We start from the raw sequence: 22,190 nt of genomic DNA on the forward strand, positions 1-22,190 counted from the left end.
CTGTGGATACCAAACACCTATCTGAAACAGATTAAATATTACATAATCAGAAGCATAATTACCAAACAAAAGCAATATATGCTTTTAAGTTTGTGCACACATCTCTTCAGTGTCTTGTCTCCCTATTTAAATGTGGAAATTAAATACATGGACTAATCAGATTATTAAATGCTCTAACACAACCATGTAAAAACAGTTATGAAATACTACAATGAAACTAAACGAGAATGCAGATAATAAAATTTGGCATTGCAACCTCCATTATACCTGCTTTCACTCAACTGAATAGTTTTACTCAGCCGTCCATGATCAAGTGGGTTGCCTTGTGCAGAAAAATGCTTTAAAACATGAGAACATTCTGAAATAGACATCACACAAAACATTCAGCTTGCCCAGATTTATTCTCACTTGGAATACAGTTCAAAAAGCTTCTTTCAGCAAAGTCCTGTAAAAAAAATAGCCAATGCTTCAGCCAATCACAATTTTACATTTGAGTGACAGGCTAAATGCAAGACAGCAATCTTCAGCCTTGTGGAATTATAGCAAAACAGAAAATCGTAAATTAGAAAAGCACACCTTCCTATTATACTTTGATCTTCCAGAATCAGACTGATAGGCACATCGGTTTCCTGTGCATGACCTGCTCAACACAAGCCAAAAGAGCAACATGATCGCTACACCCAACAGGTTGGCATACCAAGATCTCCTGGACCAGCCTACAATGTCTTCAGAGGGACAGACCTCTGAAGACTGTTTAGAACCCTACATATGAGAGATAAGAATATCAAAGGTTGGTATGGAAAACACTTGCTTTCATTAAGAGAATACTGCACTTTCCAATTAATCAATCCATCAACCTTCCCTGTAGGGAAGCATTCCCTACTATTTGGCCTCTCTTTTTCTTTGCACTACTGCTTGGTACTGGCTTTGCTCCACCCCAAAAAAATAACTCCCCCTCCTGAGAATTTATAGCTTTGAAATAAATAATTGTAAACTGTTCTGTCCCTCTTAGTAGTCATCTGGCCCACTACTGAACACATACGAAAAAAAATCTTTCCTCATAACTCAAACCAGTAATGGTGATGAAAGTTTATATGGAATGCATCCAATAGCTCAAATTCCTAGGGACAGGAGAGGGCATCTGCTCATGAATCCACTGAAAGCCTTTATCTTCTTAGTGAGGCATGAGATACAGCTATTGAAAAAATAAAGCATAGATCTCCCTTTTCTTGGCTTTCTCAGCCATTGAAATCAATGACTCTCTAGGACCAAAGTAAAGGAAGTCTATTCATGGTCCACTTGCCAAAACCCATCTTCCTCTTGGTGGCTGCTATACCCTCCTTCCCTCTCCCTTTGTACCTGATACTCCCTTCCACTGGCAACTACTGCCCTCTTTTTCATTAGTTCACTTAGTTATTCTACAAGTCTCTACAAGTAATAGAAATTAAAGAAAGGAAAATTTAGTCTAGAAAATTTGTGGGGGTGGGGTGGGGGGGAGGGGAGAAAGGAAGGCAGGAAGTATCCTAGTCATGAGATTTATTAAAGGGTGCAGGGTCTCCAGTATATCCGCCTTCATAGGAACATGGTCTCTCTGAGGAGATCTAGCACTCCTCTTGCATGAGGCTTTCCTTGTTTTGCTCAATCTGTCTTTCAAAGACCTAGAATGCAATTGAGCTGTTGGAACTGATGGGGAGCTGGGGTCCAGGGGAGTCTTTGGGCCTGAATCTGAAGCCGGATGAAGGGAGCACTCCATCACAAGTTTTAGTTCTCTGTCCATCTGGAGCAACTCTTGAAGCTTGTGCAGATCTTGCACTTTAAAGACACAGGCATATCCCTGAGGCAGTGATGTCAGAGTCAGCGGGTGGTTACCTGAGGCAGGAGTAGATGCAGACTAGAGCTGAGGCTGCTAGCGTGGAAACAGGCAGGAGCAGGAGCACTCTGTTGAAACTACTCACAATAGAAATGCTCCTGACCAGGTAGCGATGTTGAACAGATTGGACAGACTGCTTCCCTTCAGAGCCTATATACCTACCTCAGCATCACCTGGGTGGGTCCTCAACTCTGGATTGGTTGAATGGTGTGGGGCCTATCAAAAGACCTTCAGGTAATTGCCTCTGATAACTCTCACACTCTGGCTCAGGGATGATTCATCAGGCTTAAGCTGAGTCAGGGATGACTCATCAGGCTTTAGCAGGCTCAAAGATATCACATCACACCTACTTCAAAAGGTGTTTACCAGGTGTCTTCAGTTTGTCAGGATATGACCAGTGGAATTTCCCAAAGTAGCTGGGATACATCCTGGCTTTCAGCTGCTTCCCATGAGTGATCAGCTGGACCACTGCCCACCCAATCAACAAGGTACATGAGCTTCTCTTGGAGAACCTTAAGTCCAAGATCTGCCTCACCGGGTATACTTGCTGCCTCTGGACCATGACGGGGGGGAGGGAGAAAGAAAGAGAGAGAGAGAGAGAGACACAGACAGGAGAGTAGGTGGCTTTATCTGTCCAGGAAAGGAGTTATCAATATACTTTTTCAGCGGGGATATATGAAATATCAGGTGCACTATCATCATATTGGCTAACTGGAGTTTGAAGACTACCAAGTTAACCTGTTGGATGATCTGGAATGGACTGAGATACCTGTAATCCAGCTTTCTTGAGGGCTAGGCAGCATCCTGGTGCTGCATCTAGTGTCATACTTTACCCCTGACCATGATGTGCAAGACTTTACAGGCAACTGTAGTTTTGGTCACCAGAAATTGAGAGACCAGTTTCATTGTTTCCAGTGACCGAAGTGGCCACCCAGGAGCGACTCATGACACAACCAGAACATGGCCAGATGTTGACGACCTTTGGGGACCTAGATCTGATCCTGCAATAAGAGAACACTATTCTTTATCAAGAAGTTTGAGTCGGGGCTGGGGCTGGATCTGTACTGGTGAACATTAATTTCACCACAAACAGATTGTGAGGCAGGGAAGACTTCACAAGGAACAATTAATCATTGTTGATTAGTACGTTGACAAAATGGCAAGGCTTCAAGATGCTGGTGGGTCTATCTCCCTTATACAGGTGCTGGTCCTGGTGAGGTAACATGTCAGGCTTACCATTCTGGGTACCAGGACAATAGGTCAGGATGAAATCAAATCAGGAGGGAAAAAAGGTACCAATAGATCTGGCGCTGAGAGCCTTTGCATTTCATAGGTACTCCAAATTCTTATAATCCATGAATACCTCAACCAGAAAACATGCACCTTCCAAGGGATGATCCCATTCCTCAAAGGTGGCAGTTCCTTGTGACAGACTTTGTAATTCTGTTCCACAGGTATCAACTTTCAGAGGCACGATGCACAAAGATGGAGAACGCTCAGGGATCCATGATGCTAAGAGCACTGCTCTGATCACAGAGTCAGAGATGTCTGCTTTGAAAATGAAGGGTTTTGTCAGGTCCGGATGAAATATGACGGGCACTAATGTAAATGCTTCTTTCAGTTCATCAAAAGCAGACTGAGCTTCCTGATTCCAAACAAAGGCAGTGTCCTTCAGGAGCAGCTGGGTAACTGAACCACCTTCAAACACCCCTTGATGAAAGTGGCAAACCTCAGGAAGCACTGGACATCAGAGATGTTTCTCAGAGCTGCCCAGTCCACAACTGCAGACACTTTTTGGGGATCCATGCTTTACCCATTGGGGGAAAATGATATAACCTAAAGTCAGAGGTGCATTGAACTCTCACTTCTTGGGTTTCCCATACAGGTCATTTGCTTCAAAACACTTAAGTACCAACCAGATGCATTGGTCATGAAGGGCTTGTTTTCCAAGATGAGAATGTTGTCTAAGTAGATCACTACAAACTCGTCCAGAACATCCCTAAATGTGTCATTGACAAAATACAGGAATGTGGTTGGGTTGTTGGAAAGACTTGAAGGGCATGATGTGGTATTCGAAATGGCCACAGCAGGTGTGAAACTACCTTCCAATCATGCCACTTGTACTCACTTAAAATTCTCTCTTTGTAGTTAAATAAACTTGTTTTATTCTTTAATCAAAACTAATTGAGTGTTGTCTTTAAACTGAACTGTGTGGGTAACTCCATTTAAAGTGGCAAACAGTTGTATGTTGACCCTTTACAGGAGGAACAAACCTCCAATATCTGGACTGTCTACAAGAGGGCTGGACAGTGCAGAACACACATTTTGTGAGGAAAATCCGGGACTGGGACTGTGTTGGTGTTACTCTGCAAGTGGTAGCCAAGGTGGGTGTAAGCCAGAGTGTGACTGATGTGCGGCTGGCAGGCTGCAGCTATACACAGACACTCAATGGTGTTACCTGCTGCCTGGAAGGCTATCTGTGAGCAGCCAGGTGGGAGCCTCAGCACAAAGCATTGTGAGGCCCCCACGATTGCAGGGCAGGTTGACACAACCTCTTACTGGTCTGGACTTCACCCTGGAATGTCATACCAATGTACAAAGTAATGGGACTACTGAATCCCCCCAAAACAATCCTATCCTACCTCCTTTCCCACCATCCACTTCATGGCCAGAAGTTTAAGAAAAAGAGGCTTTTAAAAGAAAAACATATTAACCACCTGCTGTAAGCTGACTCAATCAAAAGCTATAGGGAAACAGTACTGAAAAAGAAGAACTCTAACTCTCCTAATTAATTAATGCATAATGGCACAATAATAATAATGGCACTCCACTTACATAGCTCTTTCCACAATTTCATTTTTTCAGATGGGGAAACTGATGCAAGGCACAATTTTATTCTAAAAGGATAGCTTAAAAGGAGAGAAATTGAAAGGAAAAAAAGATTTTCAGCTGAGATTTGAAATGATTTGGTACCACTGAGATGAAGAGATACACAAAGGTTGTGGCAGACAATACAACTTCAGAGGAAAAGGTTTTCAACCAACTATAGACAGATTTTGTGAAAGTGTGAAAAGACACTGACATCCCATAAAGTGAACGGGCAGACCACGGAGTGTTTGAAACACGTTGAGCAATGTGGCCACACTGTGTGAGAGAAACTGAAGCATATATTTTGGGACAGAAAAATGGACATGGATAAGGCACTAGTCACAAACACAGCAACTTTAGCCTCAATTCATTGGTGTGATGCTAAGCCCCTGTCTTTCCCTGGGATTCTTATGTCACTAAACCCTGCTTAGAGAATCTCTCTTTGTATCAGGTTCTAGAGAGCTTTTCCCAGACCTGAAGAAGAGCTCTATGGAGCTTGAAAGCTTGTTTCTCCACTGACAGAAGTTGGTCCAATAAAAGATATTACCTCACCCATCCTATATGTCTCATATCCTAGGACCAATATGGCTACAACACAGAAAACGTGTAATTATTTTCATTCATTCTCACTACTGCCCACAGAGTTCTGAATGGCAGCAGCAAACCTGACCAAAATTATACTCTGATTCGCAAAGTTCTGAGCACCAGTGGTGTCCCAGGGAATGCCTGTCTGCAGACTCAGGAGAACACTATATTAGATCACATTAAGAAACTCACTTTTGTAAACATACAAGTTAGAAACTTAATTTTAATTAAAGTTTAAATTCTGCAGATATTGATGGGTTAGGACCTCAATTGTCAGGACAAGCTTTCTACTCACCAGTGACTGATGGTGATGGGGGCGGGGGAGAAGAGGGGGTTTGGCCTTGTTCTCTAAAAGCTTCCCAACGGCCCATCTTAGAAAATCATCTGTTCAGTTTGGAGTCTCAATAGAGTCTCAGAAGCCATTACAATGAAGGTTACTGAGATGGCAAACAACCTTTTACTTTTCAGTTTGGAAGCCTCTGGCTCTAGGGGTTTGATGCTAGAACTAAACTGTTAACCATTATTTATAAGATTCTATTAAGATTTTCAAACTTGTATCGCTTTGGTAGGTAAATGCTGTGGTTTAATGCTGGGAAGCCTTGTTTTGTTTTATTTTTTAAAGTAAAGGAATTCTACTTAGGCCTAGCATTGATGTATGTAATGATTATGGGTTAATAACTGAACAACTTTTTTAAGCTTACAACAATAAATTAATGAAAAAATAAAATTTAATTTTGCTGTGCTAGAGAAGTTCCCACACATTTTCATAGTGTGGAGCACATCTTAGAACAACTGTGTGTTGTAGATAATCTACCCACTCACTGGTGATTGCACAGACCTCCCCCACACCTTCACAATTCCTTAACATCCCTGTTGCAACTACAGCAACTGCTCGCCTGGATGAAGTAATATTAGGAAAGCACTTATGTATTTTTAGCTTCCCTTAATATAATTTAGCAGCTGGAAATGAGATGCCAGAACCATGTGACCATCTAGCAGTCTGTGAATCACTATCAGGAAATATCAAAACAAAAAATTTTGTTTCAAAACAACATTTTGAAACAAAATTACAGTTTTCATTTTGACAAATAAAATATATTCAAACGACTGTCCACTCAAAACATTTTCATTTTGGTCAAAGTTTTGTTTTGAGATTTCTGATTCAAAACTTTTTCAAATTTTTCATTCCTTAAGAATTTTCTGATATTTTGACTTTCGCTTCTGATTTGAAAGGGAAACTAGTTTAAAAGTACTGAAGTTTCCAGCAGGCCACTTTCTGCGCACCTATAATCACAAGTCAGAGATATAGGGAGTTGTACAAGTTAAATCTGTATGTAAGTGTAACTTTCAGGTTTCATGTTTAATTTGTTAAAAAAGTTAGATTCAAGTCAAAGAATTTCTAAAGGCCTAGCCATTACCATCAGATAGATTACCGTGGACATCACATGAGAGGTGGGTTTGCATACTGCATAAGATTCCCTGTGTCATCCTACTAAATACAAACCCAGAGATTTTTAGGCCTCTCAGATTTGCTTCCCAGAGGGCAATACATCAAACTGCAAGGTAGTCAACTACCTTCATCTCACACTGGAGGAAGATTCCTGTACAACTATTAGCACCAGTGATTAGGCATCTCAAGGCCATATTTTCAGAAGTGTTCAACACTCACATCTGGTGCTATTTTTGTTTGTTTGCCTATTTTAAAACAACAGCTCAGCACCTAGCAGCAACCACTGAGAACAATGAAGTGCCGGGGCTGAGCACTTATGAAGTGGGGCCCCTCAACTTCAAAATTGGTGTAAGTCTGAAAAAAAGGTCAGTAACCAGATATGGAAATATTTATCCTCCTTTACGCCAACTTTCCAAGTGCCATTTTGCATAGCACCAACAAAGATGGCTGCAACCGGCCCTATACCAAACAGGAAAAACTACATTATTTAAGCTGTCCTGTGCACCGCTTCACCCTCCTATATTGACAGTCTGGGCTTTGTCCCATTTCTTAACAGGACAGTTAAAGTCTCAAGCACAGACAAAGAACAATGAAGTTAGCTGTTCTTAGCTGCATATATGAATTCATTAAGAATACTATTTTATGTACCACCACCATGATTTTCTCTGCCCGTCAACTTCAGGAAAAGTGCTGTGAGCAACATTGACCTCCATACCTGGCCTTCAATGACCTCACAAAAGCATTTGACTCTACCAATCATGAGGCTGTGGAGAATTCTCCTTTAATTTGAATGCCTGCCAAAATTTATTATGTTCTCTGACTCCTCCATGACAACATGTCTCTGACTGTTGTCAGCAATGGATCTGAAACAGACTCCTTCCTAGTCAAGATAGGAGTAAAGCAAGGTTGTGTCAGCTCCAACCTTTTTCTCCATCCTCCTTGCCGTCATCCTTCTTCTCATCCGTGACAAGCTCCTCCCTGGCCCGGACATTCAATACAGAATGGACAGCAAGCTCTTCAACCTCAGTCGCCTCCGATCCAAGACAAAACGATCACTAAGGCTGCGAGTTTGGCACGGAGGTCATGAAAGTCTACCTCTGTGACTTCTGCAGCAGCCAATGCAGCTCACCCAGGGGCTGCCCGAGCAGCTTAAGCAATCCCTGAGCCAGCCACAACAGCCACTGCTGGGGCAGTCTCGGGCCACCATGTCCTCCTCCCGCAGCGGCAGCAGGAGTTTGGGTGTGGGCTCAGGGCTGGGGTGCAGGACGGGGTGAGGCCTCTGGACAGCGCTTACCGGGGGGTGGGGGGTAGGCGGGATGACTCCCTGGATGCGGTTCCCGGCCGATTGGAGCTGCGGAGGCAGTGCTTGGGGCGGAGGCAGCGTGCAGAGCTGCCTGGCCACGCCGCCACCTAGGAGTAGAGGGAAGGGGATGTCACTGCTTCAGGGAGGCGTGAAGCCAGGCAGGTAGCATGCCAGCCCTACCCACACGCACCCACTGCACCCCTGGGCTGACTCCCCTCATTCCCTGCAAGATTTAGTCAGGGGTATATAGTACTAGGCTATGGAGAGGTCACCGGCCATGAATTTTTGTTTACTGCCCGTGACCTGTCCATGACTTTTACTAAAAATAGCCCTGACTAAACACAGCCTTAACTATCACTAAATCAGTCACTGAACTCCAATATGCAGATGGCTATGCCCTGTGCGCTCACTCAGAATATGATCTTCAAAAAATAGCCAACACTTTCTCTGAGGCCTATAACCAACTTGGTCTCACACTCAACACCAGGAAAACTAAGGTACTCCACCAACAGGCTCTGAATCACCAGGATCCTGCTCCAGTAATTCAGATCAATAAAGAAACCCTGGAGAACATAGAGCACTTCTTTTACCTCAGCAGCTACGTATCACATAAAGCTGACATTGAGGAGGAAATTCAACAGTGCCTTCAAATGCGCCAGTGATGCTTTTGGACACTTGACAAAACATCTTCAAAAATCATGACATTAAGAATCAAACCAAGCTTCTCATGTACCAGGCCATTGTTGTCCCTGCTCTCTTGTATGGTGCTGAAACCTGGGTCACGTACAGTAGAAACCTCAAGGCTCTTGAATGATACCATCAATGGTGCCTCTGCAAGATCTTCCGAACCAGTGGGAAGACCAAGGCACCAGCATCAATGTTCTGTCCCAAGCCAAACCTCCAGCATTGATGCTATGATCATCCACCAACAACTCCACTGGGCTGGTCAAGTTCTTCGAACGCCAGAAAATCGAATCCTGAAGCAGGTCATGTTCTCACAATTGTGCCACGGCCAATGGACAAGGGTGTGGGGGGAGTTCTTCAAAGACACCCTCAAAGCCAACATGAAGAAGTGCAATATTGACAAACTCATGGGAAACCGAAGTCCTCAATGACCTAAATGGAAAAGGACTTTGTGGCAAGGATCCCAGTATTTCGAGATCCAACAGAAACAGGAAATGGAGAAATGGAATAAAAGGAAAGAGCACACCGCAGCCCCACTCAACAATCTTGATCCACCCCTTCCTTTGGGAAACGTCGGCCCCAACTGTGACAAGATCTGTGGATCCTGGATTGGTCTCATTAGCCACCAGCAATAACTGACTATCATTATATGGAAGAGAACCATCCTTGAACCTCGAAGGATCGTGGACTACTATACTATTTTATGTTTCTTTTTCTTGAAAATTACAGTGTAGTATCACAATTTAAACTGCTCATTTCAGCATTTTGAGTCACCTGCCATATACAAACATGGTGGTCAAGTGAAAAACAGTTTCCACTAAAACTAACACAGTCAGTGATCTAGTTGTTTGAACATTGCACCGCTATGCGGTAAAACCTTGTAGAACCCCTGTATTTACGCTGCCTAATGGTTCCTGCTATAAAAGTCCTGGGATTTTTTTTTCGGAGACGTTTTAACCCGCTACATTGTTTGCAGCAGACCTTTGAAATTTTGCAGGGAGGAAGCCCTCAGACAAGACATGTGCCTTTTGCTTGTGCCATAAAATTCTATTCAACGTGGCTAAGTTGTAAACTGTTAAGCCACCACTTCCCTTCTTTTACTTGCATTACTAAGGAAAATTCTGACAACATGCCAAAATTATAACCGAACTTGAACATGGTAACAAACAGAGCCTAAACTGCCATTCAAACAGCAGTGGCACAAATTTGTACTCAAAATGCCAGGGAACGACGAGAGCAGCCTGGGATGAGGGGAAGAAGAAGAGAGTCAGATCAAACTTCCCTCTGACCACAACCTCTGTCACATGGCTTGATAGGTCCATTTTGCCCTCTGGGGGCATCACAGGGGGCAAGTGTGTCTCCAACCCATGGAAGAGGTGGGAAGACCCAGGCTAGACTCCCCACAACCCCCGCTCCACCATTTTGGAAGAGTAGAGAGACACACCCCCCCCACCCCGCCAAAAAAAAGGGGGGGGAGGGAGGAAAATCCCAAGGCCTGCTTCTTGCACACTCTTCCAGTGTCACTTTCTGACACCAATGCTGAATAGTAAGTTCTTGGTTTGTTTGTTTATTTTTAAGTTCTTTTTCTTCATTTTCCATTTATTACATGATTAACTACAGCTTTTGGTATATGAGGGACAGTTCTGAGATACTGATGGATTTCAGAACTGAAGATACTCCAGTAGTCTTGCTTGACCCCTGTAATAACACGGGGGTGATGTAACACATGAAGTTCTAAAAAGTGGCTGGTGGCCACTCACGTCTTTAATAAAGAAGTGAAGCCTATAGAAACCGCAGCTCCCAGCTATACAATTCTTCATCTTGACGCAGACAGAAGGCTGCTGGAATCAAGACTGATCACTGCATACTAGCAGCCACAGTACCCATGGCCTACACCTCATAGTCAGAAGGTAAGATCAGCTCAAACATGCTCTGCCTTACAGATTTGAAGCCCCTCAGCTCAGGAATATCTGAGCTCCTGATATGCACATTTACCATTCTTTTCTTATTCTGGACTCCACTATTTTCAAACTATTTTAATACCCCTAAAAATTCAAAGAGTACAGTATTATAACAATACCACTTAGTGGCCCTAATGAAGCTTATTGTCTGTGACCTCTCAATGCTAACTTACCTTCTCTCCGCTAGAGTAGAAGAAGTATCGCAATCGGACAATGTTACAGTGATCCAACTTTCTCATGATCTGGAGCTCTCGGTTCTAAAAGAGAAAAAGCACCATAAGGTTAGAAAAATTGTTTTTTTTTTGTTTGTTTTTTTTAAATAGTGATGTTACGGTGTAGTGTGCACCTTAAATGTATTGGCCAAGAGCACATGAAAGCCACTGAATCAGGGATGCATTAGGAATGGGGTGTTGAAAAGAAAAAGTCTGGAAGTTTAAAGTAGCTCCTTTGTCATAAGTACCAAATGTGGTTTAGTCTGTCACATGTTGCTCCTCATTCCTCTTCCTCCAATTGTTTTAACTATAGTATTCAGGGGTGCAGATTTTCTTAAACTTAAGAGCGCTGTAATTAAACAACCAACCCAAGGTGTCGAGCACCAGAGCTTGTTGCTGTCAAGCAGATGCAATAAATATTGTATTCAAACTCAGTTAGTTTTCAGTTTGTATTTTCTAAGCTTTGAAAGCTACATATTCTAGTCTGAATGGTCAGCAGGCTTGAACTGTCCACAGAGTGGAATGGTAGTGATTTCACAGTTAAGGCTGCAGCAGGGTTTTAAATCTTTATTTTGAAGATGCTGTAAAAGTGATAAAAAACAGAACAGACGTTAACTGACAATAGTTTATTTTTTTCGCGTTGGTTTGGAGCAGTATGGGTAGATACAACTAAGTGATCAAAAATAAATTCAAAAATTTTAAAAGGTGATTCCACCTGTTCTTGGAACCTTTTTGTCAGAAATGTCTAGAGTTCATGGATCTGATTTCTGCTTTGGACAATACTACATAGAAGCAGGTACTCTCTTTTTCTTCACAATGTTTCTAAGCCGCTATTGAACAGCGGAGAGAGAGACAGAGACAGACAGACAGACAGGCAGGTGAACACATTTCCACACCAAATACTCCTGTTGCCTAAGGCAGTTCCCTGAGCTGGGAATCAGACAACCATGCAGTCAAATATCACTTCTACTGACTGAAGTCTGACAAGGTTTATACAGAACGATCAGAAGGACACACTGTTTTGCTTGGCAGAATAAAGAAAATTACTGTTAGTGACTAAACATCTCCACTTTGTAGCAATCCAAAAAAGCAATTAATTTAAAATACATTTATAGAGCACGATAAATGTGCATTAGCTCATGACAGATGACAATGGTCCCTGCCTCAAAAAGCTTAAGACAAAGTGAGATGGTGACAAACATAGGTGTGTAGGGAAATAGACTGGGGCCCCACAGTGATGAGCTGACAGTACAAACAAAGAAACAATCCATTTTCCAGAGAGTCTTACACTCTAAATACAAAAATAAATGAAGAGCTAAAGTGTGGATGGGGATAGAACACAAAAGGAGATGTAACTAACAAAGCCATGCCAATTCATGTATTGTTATTGGTACATTCCCCCCAACACCATCCCCTAATCACTTCTCCCATGTTCTCTTTTCCACATCTCTCTTTTACCTCTGCCTAAACCGGAGGAGATAGTGTAGCGTATCAGTAGCAAAAAATGTTCAAGCTTTATTAAATAGAGACTAGTCACTATAAAATCAGATCTGAAACTAGCTTTTTATACACATCCAATTTTGAATGTACCCCTACACCTTTACTTTGCCAGATTTCAACTAATATACCTGAAATTTGGCATGCAGCATCTTAGTCAAGGGAAAAATCTTTCTGCAAGACTTGGGGTAAATGGGAAAAGAAATTTGAGAGCGGGGGGGGGGGTGGGGAGGGTGGGTTAAAAAATTCAGGCTAGTTTCATTTCTGGGTCATTTTCTTAACTTTTTTTTTTTTTTTTGCTTTGTCACATGCCCCGCCAAAACAGCTTGATTTAGAAATATTAAATTTGTCTTGTTAGCACTGTTACCTCTGACTAACTTCGGGAAGATTTGGGAGGGAGAGAGCGTTTCCATACACCTAAGTGCACATAGCTAATGTCTGCTTTATAAAGCATCACTGTCATAATTTGGACTTCATAAGCCATGCATCAGAGCCCCCCCCCCCCATCATTACTCTGCAAACTTCAGAAACTGCATGTATCATATGGAGATCTTAAAGTATGCATGGTTCTGACCCTCAGTTAAAAAAGCTTCCTGCCTCCTGCTTCAAAATTCTTTACCATATACCCTTAAGAACAGGTGCTATCTAGGAGGCCTTGAGTTTTAATCCCATCACTGCCATTGACTGACTTTAAATCATACTTTGTATTATATAGCACTTTACAATCAGTGACATTTCACAATACCATTATGAAATTGGCAATTATCTTTGTTTATAGATAAGGAAACTGAGGCTCAGAGAAATGATTGATCAAAAGCTCCACTGTTTGTGGCAAATCCATGGAAACAACACAGGTTTTGTGTATGACAGGCACATAAGCGTCTCAAATTACCTCTCTAATGTGCTTCATTTCTAACCGGGAGAAGCCCGCTCCGGGGGGGGGGGAGAAAGAGAGAAGAGAGTTCAATTCTTCAATCATTCTGTCCCTGATCTCTATTAAGATTGCTAAAGAGGAACCAAATATTACCAGCTATGATAGCGTTTTCTGTAAGGCACATTTATTCACTGGGAAGAAGAATGAGTTCATCAACATTTCACACTAACCACTGGACATTCATCATATGGTATCAGCTTTTAGTCTTTGGAGAAACAGGTCAAATCTGAACAACTGATCCTAAATACGAAAGGCTCCTTATGCCATCAGTCATTGAGCTTTCTATTATGATAGCAATCTTAATACTTTCTGGAGGGTTTTCAAGGTGTTCACATTTCCATTGGAGTACTGAACACAAGATTGGAAATCTAGAAGTTTGAGATTGAAACCCAGCTCCACCAGTGATTTTTTCATTACATGACCTGGGGCAAGTAATGCCTTTGTTTCAACAGCTTGAAGATGAGGATAGTAATAATTTCACACCTCCATGGGGTACTGGAAGATAAATCAATGTTTGTACAGTGCTTTGAATGTGTAAAGCACTACACAAATATTATTATTTCAAAAGTATCTTTATAAACTCCTGAATAAGTGTGTGTACTCCAGCTCATACCGTTGCTTCATGATCTTAGGATCTGTATGCCTGATACCATACAATAATACATTCTAGAAATCAGCAGATGTTATTCTAATACTGTTACAAGTTCTATTGTGTCTCAGTAACCCATTCCAGGACAAGTGCGATCTCTGCTGCTCTGACGCCTCCCACTCCTTGCTCCATCTCCTTAGGCGCTCTCCCTAACCATCTGTCTCAGCTCCATGAACAGCTCATTATTGAGTGGTGACAGGAGAGTTAATTCAACCAAACATACAGTAAAACTAACACTTCACATACTAGAATCTAACAGGATAAAATGAAGGATTTTTATTTCTTTAAAGTAAAACCTAACCAATCTCTGAATCACAGTTCACCTGAACAAACTAGATCAGAAATACATAAACAGCTGTGAAATTACAACAATTATTGTGACAGGGAACACATACTAAAGTTGATGATGATTAAAATAAAATAATCTAATGCTAAAATATGAAATGCAGTAAGCTTTTAAGGACCCATTTTTCTCATATTAGTACTCCCAGCATATAAATTTCCTTGAACAGCCTAAATAAACAAAAGCCACTCACTTTACAAAGTAGCATCTTACCAAGTAGTTCCCATCTACAGTGACTATTCTTGACTTGGAGATCACTCAAATCATAGCTTTTGAAATAAACAGAAAAGCTCCAAATAAAATGTCACAAGCAGATGAGAAAGTGTGAATGGAATACAGCATATAAAATCAACTTATATTAGCAGAGAGCCTTATTACATAAATCAGTGATGGTTACCTTACATATAATTATAACAGATACAATGCTTGTCTAAGTACAGTGTAACTAAAATCATTTCAGAGACACAGCCAAGACAGGCTGACAGAGCACATCCAAAGTAGAGGGTGGATGAAAACACAAGACCTCTGCTCATACCCAGTAATGCCTCTTTCTTGTATTCCAGAAGCAACAATCCAGACAGTGACTTGGGTGATAAATGTGCAAAGACAAGCTTCACCTAGAACAGTGGCTCTCAAACTCTGGGTCAGGACCCCAAAGTGGGTTGGGACCCCGTTTTAATGGGGTCACCAGGGCGAGCATTAGACTTGCTTGGGCCTGGGCCCGAAGCTTAAGACTGAGCCCCACTACCCAGGGCTCAGTCTTTGGCTTCAGCCCTGGGCAGTAGGCTCAGGTTACAACCCTCCCCCAGGTGAAGCCCTTTGGGTTTGTCATTGGCCCCCCAACCAGGGATGGCAGGGCTCAGGCTTCAGGTTTGGCCCTCCAGCTCAGGCTGGCAGGGCTCAGGCTTCAGTCCCCCCTCCTGGTGTCGTGTAGTAATTCTTATTGTCAGAAGTGGGTCGCAGTGCAATGAAGTTTGAGAACCCCTGTCCTAGAATATCTTCTATCAACAATCCCACCAAATGTTACTATACCAGTTTTCTCAAAAGCAAGGAAACGGCTTGGTATAAAAAGGCTTTTAAAAATTTTCTTTGCGAGTAGACTACGGTTTTTTCCAGGTTGTACATTTCCAAATTTCTACAAACCTTTGCTTACCATAGCTACAAACCATAGAGCAGTTAGTGTAAATCAGAACTATGATCTCACTAGGCATTAGTGAATGTCCAGCCCTCATTCCCAATTGCCACACTGGAGAACAAAAAGATTTATTTATAGTGAAATAAAGAATTCCTGAAGCACACATTCTTTTGAGAAACACTGAGCATTAAGGGGCTACAAACAGATCTCTTTGCAACTTATTTTCAGTTTGTGTTATTCAGCTAAAACCAGAATGAAAGGGGGGGGGGGGGTGTTCACACGTGAATCTAGAAAGTTAAACTCTTAAGTTTTTCTTGGTGACAGAATTATAAAACCTGATGTGCCAGAAGTGCCCCTTCGGTAATGATTATTCTACCAGTTCTAAAACACTTTTCCTAGCCCGGAATGCCAAAGAGACTACCTATACAGCTTATTATTTTAAATTAACCTGTTTGCCCATCCCACATTTCAGTTACAAAAATTGACCGGACATGCTCAGGTTATAATAATCCTGTAATATAACAAATAAAGGTTGCTTCATGTCTTCTTTCTAGCCTTCTAGAAGAAGCACTTTCTCTAGTCTCTCCCATAGGTTCCCCACCCAGCCGTGAAAATTCATCAGAACACAAGTAAACTGCAATGGATTTAGAACGGGAGAAGCAGGAAATGGGCTTGAATTACTGTACTCTGCTATTATAGACCAGGAAAACAGCTTTTCTTTACAACAGAAGTTCACAATGTTATTCACAGCATGAACCTTTCCTTGATCAAGAGATTGATCACAAATGGAAGGCACTGTGCCTGGTCCCCCTGCTTTCCTAGACATACGCCCTAGCTGCCTTTATTCTTTACTAGGTGCTTCCTAGGACAAACCTTTCCTGCTGGTGGCTGACAGTTCTAGTCTCACTGGTATCCCCACTTGCTGAAGACAGGCCTTGCTTTGTTTCCTCTTATTTATAGCAACAGCATATAGGAGATGGAGTTACGTTTGCTTTACCTCATTTTCACCTATATTCTCAGATAGTTTAGTGCTTCTGAACTTGCATCTACCTTGAGTTGGAACAAGTAAAGTGAATGAAAGAAGCTGCTGAAAGCTTTTGTATAGATCTCAACTGTATATTCATATCAACATGTCATCTGGGTCCAGACATGCAGGGAGTTCCTTCAGTTTTTCCTTCAGATAAAGGCATTTGGGTTTGGGACCTTGGGCTTCAGAATGAGTGTTTTAAAACCTCAGGAGAGTTCATTGAGGTTGGTTTCCTCTGCCATGAACATCAAAACTTGTCTACACAAATTTAGCTTAGTGGGTTAGACAAATGGAACACTGTACTCCACACATGGAATTATTCAGGAATATCTACATGTGTAGACAAGCCCTTAGAGACTCTAAACCCATTCTACCTCATGTGTCTTACCTGGAGACAAGCCCTAGTTCTTCAGAACAGACAAGGCGTATTGAATCTTCTCTAATTCACTCAGACTGCAATGCAGGAATGAACCACTGCCCACTATTTCAGCAACAGAATTCCTTTGCTGAAACAAGTTAGGCCATGGCTTTAAGTAATGGTCCCTTCTGGCCTCGGAATCTATGAATTTGTATCATGTTATATAGTTATACTACAGACAAATGAAAGCAGACCCAAGGACAGTAAAAACTTTAATAATTTCAGTGTTCTTGTCCTGGTCCCCCAGGAACCTTCTAAGCAAAAATTTTGAAACCATCTTACCACTGATGTCAAAGCACAAGTGGATAACAGATGCTTGCAGGGTCAGGCCCAAAGATCATCAAAGATTGGAGATTGTTGCATCTATCCTGGATTTTACATGAACACAGCTGTCTCTTGTACAGTCAGAGACAGAGAGTTCTAATGGTTTTGCTAGAAGCTGCACTTCTGCAAAAGTAACGAGTGACTCACTGCAGATAGATGGAACCTGGGTGCCCGGTAAGATGAAGGCTTTATGGGATCTGCCCAGGCTTCAGTTCCAGAAGACTCTCTTGTTTGAGCTTCAGTGACTGACCTGGGTAGAAGTGCAGGTAGGTCCAGTTTTCTAAATGTACACACACACACACACACAAAATGTCTGCATCTTCCTCCTCTTTCCCCTCATCATGATCTCCATCCTCCCACAGATCATCTTCTTCAGCCAAGGTCTCCTATTATGACCTTATTAGGTTCAATTTCCTCTGTATACTCCTCAAATGGTCGGAGAAACTAATGCAGTCTTCTCAGCCACGAGCTAGGAAGGCAGTGATGGAGCAGCAGAGATATTCCCTTTCTGCATTTGTTTGGATGCCTGAATGGTAAAGTGTAAAAACTCCACTGAATCTAGAATTATTGAGGAGTCTTCTGTACTAGAGAATTTTGTTCTTTGTGGTGAAGAGACCCATGTGATGTGATGATGAGATCTTGTAGGGTAGGGAACATTGGATTTCTGGCCTCCTTCTTATTCCCCTCTTGCAATGTGGGCCGTGAAGAGCAGGACAATGAGGGAAAGAGGAGCAAGGTTGGCTTTGTGCCCTTGTTTGAGCAAGCCTGCCTTTGTTTAGCTGGGGATGTTGACCTGATCAGACAAATTGCTAAACAAATTGCATCCCTGTCCCCACCTTGGACATCATCAACAGAGGACTGGTTCATCTGATCATGGCTGAGTCGCTAATCTAGTGGTTCCTCCTAGTATCCAAGTAGTTCTTCAGCCCCTCTGCGAGGTCTGTTCTTCCTCTCTTCCAGGGGGAATGCCAAGTAGAGCAGCTTTTCAGTCTCCCCACCTGGGTTGCTACACAGGAGTTGGTGAGGGAGTGCCTACTAAAGCTGCTGCTGTTAAAGAGAAGCTACCACTGTCAGAATAGCTGTTTTGAACTTCCTCCACTACCATCACATGGATCAAACAAGCAGATTATTTTGTGTCCCTTGAGTGCTTCCGGTGGCCGAGCCCCCAGGTGTGCTTCTGGAAGTTCGAGGGGCTGGGCTAGAAGACTTTGCTCTGTTATGCTAGCAGGATAGGAGATTGTGCCTGTTCTGTCTTGGTCCTGAGTGATGATAAAGTCAAGCAAATGTAGGTACAAAGCTACGCTTATATCCGCTGTCCTCCCTCTCCATCTTGCTATGTCTTATAGTGGAAATTACCTTTGCTGCAGTGGCTGAAAATAGCTGAATGGAACTTCTGGACTTGTTTACTAGATGAGTCCACCTCTGGGCTCTCCAGAGTGTTTCCAAAAGACAGTCTTGATAAGGTAAGGAGCTCCTCCTCTCAACTAGCCTCCCTCCACATTTGAAGAAGAAAGGTGCAATGCTAAGTTGTATAGGGGCCTGGCAACGAAGACACATGCTGGCCACATCACCTTTGCCTGGTCAGCCACTTTGGATGCCAGTTGCAGGAGTTTGGCGCATATAGGATGTGCTGTGACAGAGCATTTCTTAGACCTCTTTCTAGCCACCTTCCTATTAGAGAGTGAGATTCCCCCCACACACACATGCTGAAAAACAAACAAGTGGAAGTTTGTGATGGTTAAACCTTATTATATGGGGGTTTATAGCCATCAAGACCTGCTCGCAGAGAGGAATTATAATCCAAGCACCTGGATTGCTGTAAGAAATCAAAGCACACCACAGCCGCAGTAAAGGGAAAGTGAATCTAACAGTGTTCAGATGAAGAACTGTCAGACTAGATACTGAGCTACAGTGCTCCATAGGCCATAACAGAGGATACCATGCTGCCAAGGAACAAGCAGAATTGATCAAAATCAGCTTGTTCTCCCTGAACCCCACTAGCAGAGGCCAACTCCTGCAATCTCTCTCACTAAGAGCCTAATTTAACAGATTATATAGAGATAGCTGGCAACCAAAGCCTCCCACACCTTCAAATGTCCTCCTGAAATGTGTCCCAAACACTCCCATTCATTAGGTCTTTGAATGCTGTCCCTACTCCCTACAACAGGTTATATTAACGGATTCCTAGAGACAGAAATAAATAAAAAACAGGCACCAATCTGGGAATCAAGAACCTGGTTCCATTTCAAAAGGCAGGTGCCAGTCCATCATCTTGCAGAATCCTGTATTTCTTCCTGTTTATCCAAAACTGCCATTGAAAAAGAATTTGGGGGGAAGAAGAAATGTAGAACCGAGTCCTAAGTGTTCAACTAGCACCCCTTGAAGCCTTCTCTAGATTGGGAATTTGCCCCAAGCCCCGCACTCAATGGCTAGTCACCAATGCAAATCTCAACTGCAGACAAGAAGTTTCAGGAAGGGATAAACTTGAATCGTGGCCTTCCTTGTCTATGCTTGGGATTTGAACTGGTGCAGGCCACTGATTGCTTGAATTGGTGCAAATTTCCAGTGCAGACATGACCGAAGTCTGCAATGTCTCACTTTTTAGCAATGGGCTTGCACGTCTCAGGGAATAACTGAATGACTAATAATAGTAAGCCCCTGAACAGAGTGTGGAAAGCCAATCAATGATCATATCATCATCACCTACTGTCTGGGTTAATACAGGACAACACTTGGAAAAAGAAAAATGATATTTATCAAAATGAAAGGTAATTCACATCCATGATATTTTATTTAAAAAACCCCACAGAACAGCCATCATCCAGTTAGTGCAGGCCAATTGGTAATTATTAAATACTTTCCATCTAGTTTGGTTACAGCACAGGTCAGGAAATCAGTATTCTTCTCAGAGACCTGCCACTGAACAGCACAAATAGCACAGGAGGGGGGCTGAGGCTTAATTACTGTTCATAAAACACTTTGAGATCCATCCTCAAAGGTGCTGGAGACACATGAATTATATCAAATTAGTATAATGTTAATGTTCAAGATTTCCCGATGGGAAAAATGCACACCACTGATGGAGACCAGTGGGATGTGGCATAATAATTTTAAAGCAATGAGTATAAGTTGTTTTCTGAGACATTGCTCCCCCCATATTCCACAAACAAGGTAAATCCCATAAATTTAAAATACCACATTTAAAATAATAAAAATATCAATTTGTGCACAGAGTACAAACAAACACTCAGATGTTCCCCTGGACATCAAGTAGTTCCAACAGAAAATCAGATGTTTTTGTACATGTGCTTGCTGGTCATACTCCCTGTAAACGTAAATAATAGTCACAACAGCACTTTCTATTTTATGTAACTAAAAGCAACGTGAATGCACCAACTTCCCCCCCTCATCCATAAATCCCACAGTACCCAAAAACTTCCCATGACCCATATCCCATAATCCTGAAGGTACAAAAAAGATTATGTGATATGGTGGGCCATGGGACAACTGTTTTTGGATGTTGGCCTTAAAAAACTACCAATGCAGAACATCCAAAAAGGTCAGAGAACGCAATGTATGTTAGCTACATTTTAGCCAAAGATTACCAGTGTGCACAGAAACCTTCAACCCTGGCACACGTTCAGATTACAGTGGTGAGCATCAGTTCAGAATGATGCAACAGCCGCAGTCTGCCTCATGAGATCAGCATGCACAGCACACTTGGCAGTAGCCGAGTCTAACCAACAGCCTCAGATGGTACAAGCAAGCGTAGGTGGAGCTAAGGGTGAACTGCCAGCCAGCAAGCCAGTGTTTTATTAAAGCTTGACTGATATGAAATATGCGACTGAACAGGGCTGAAATTAAATGTGCAGCAAAACAGTCTTTAAAATGTATATGTTCCGGCAATATTAACTCCCTGAATACTGAATGGATTTAAAATCCTAATCACAAAAAGGATAGTGCTAGTTGTCCGACTGGCATGTTGTAGCCATGTACATTTGAGCTTTCTAAAAAAAACTGCACAGTGATTCACGTACAAATCCTTTTGAATGAAGGGATGAGAGGAGAATGTGTGCCTTGTTTCATACTGTAAGGCTGCATGACAGTTCCTTTTTGTTTAATTAATTTTTACTTCCCTCTATTACAAATCCTGACATGAAAAGATTAGCCTGCCTGAACCCCAGCCAGACCAAAAACTACAACCTATTCTTGAATGGTAAAAGGGTTTGCTTCAGAGCAGCACGACCTCTTTATGGAGACTGAGAATACCACTTTTAAACTCCTGATGACTCTGGGAGCGAGGAGACCACATTTAGAACACAAACTCCAATTTACTGCATTGTTCTGCCATTAGACTACTAAACAGAAACACAAAATCATTTTCAAATAGTTGTTTCTCATTTGGTGGCTAGGTGAACAGCTCAATTCTAACCTCAGGTTCTGCTGCTTCTATCATCCCCTGCCAATATACACGTGCATTTATAGAGTTGCTGATTTTTCTAGATTACAGCAGTAGTTACTGTGTGTCCAAGATAGAAATTAGGTCCTAATTTGGAGGAGTAAAACTGCAGCAGAAACCCAAGGTCCTGAGTTATGTGCAGTATAACAACTATAATGAGCTCAGATGGTTATTTCTTTGTTTCACAGATTACTACTAACAGGAAGAGTATTTTCTAAAGAAAAACCCTTTGCTTTCTGAGAGAATGGCTGCCTCTGGGCAAGGGCATAGCACACAGAACTTTACATAGAATTGCAGAACTCTTGCATTATATTCACTTTCCACTTCAGGGAAAACATATGAGGTGGTCCTAGTTATTAGATTCTTAGCCTTCCAGATCAAAAAAAAAAAAAAAAAAAAACAAGCCTAAAAATCCAGCCATTACACAGACTATCCACAACATCCACTGCAATCTCTCATCACAACAGGAGC

The 22,190-nt window shown here is 42.1% G+C and overlaps 1 protein-coding gene across 4 annotated transcripts in view; it reads right to left on the reverse strand.

Moving 5' to 3' along the window:
- The window catches only part of GSK3B (glycogen synthase kinase 3 beta), a 269,374-nt gene that overhangs the window by 133,021 nt on the left and 114,163 nt on the right, over positions 1-22,190 (reverse strand). For all 4 annotated transcript variants that reach the window (XM_077822845.1, XM_077822851.1, XM_077822830.1 and 1 more), the window contains exon 3: positions 10,895-10,978. In XM_077822845.1, coding sequence (XP_077678971.1) covers positions 10,895-10,978 — 84 coding nt within the window. The remainder of the gene's footprint in view (positions 1-10,894; positions 10,979-22,190) is intronic.

The sequence above is a fragment of the Eretmochelys imbricata genome, chromosome 1, assembly GCF_965152235.1.
Source record: "Eretmochelys imbricata isolate rEreImb1 chromosome 1, rEreImb1.hap1, whole genome shotgun sequence".
NCBI lineage: Eukaryota > Metazoa > Chordata > Testudines > Cheloniidae > Eretmochelys > Eretmochelys imbricata.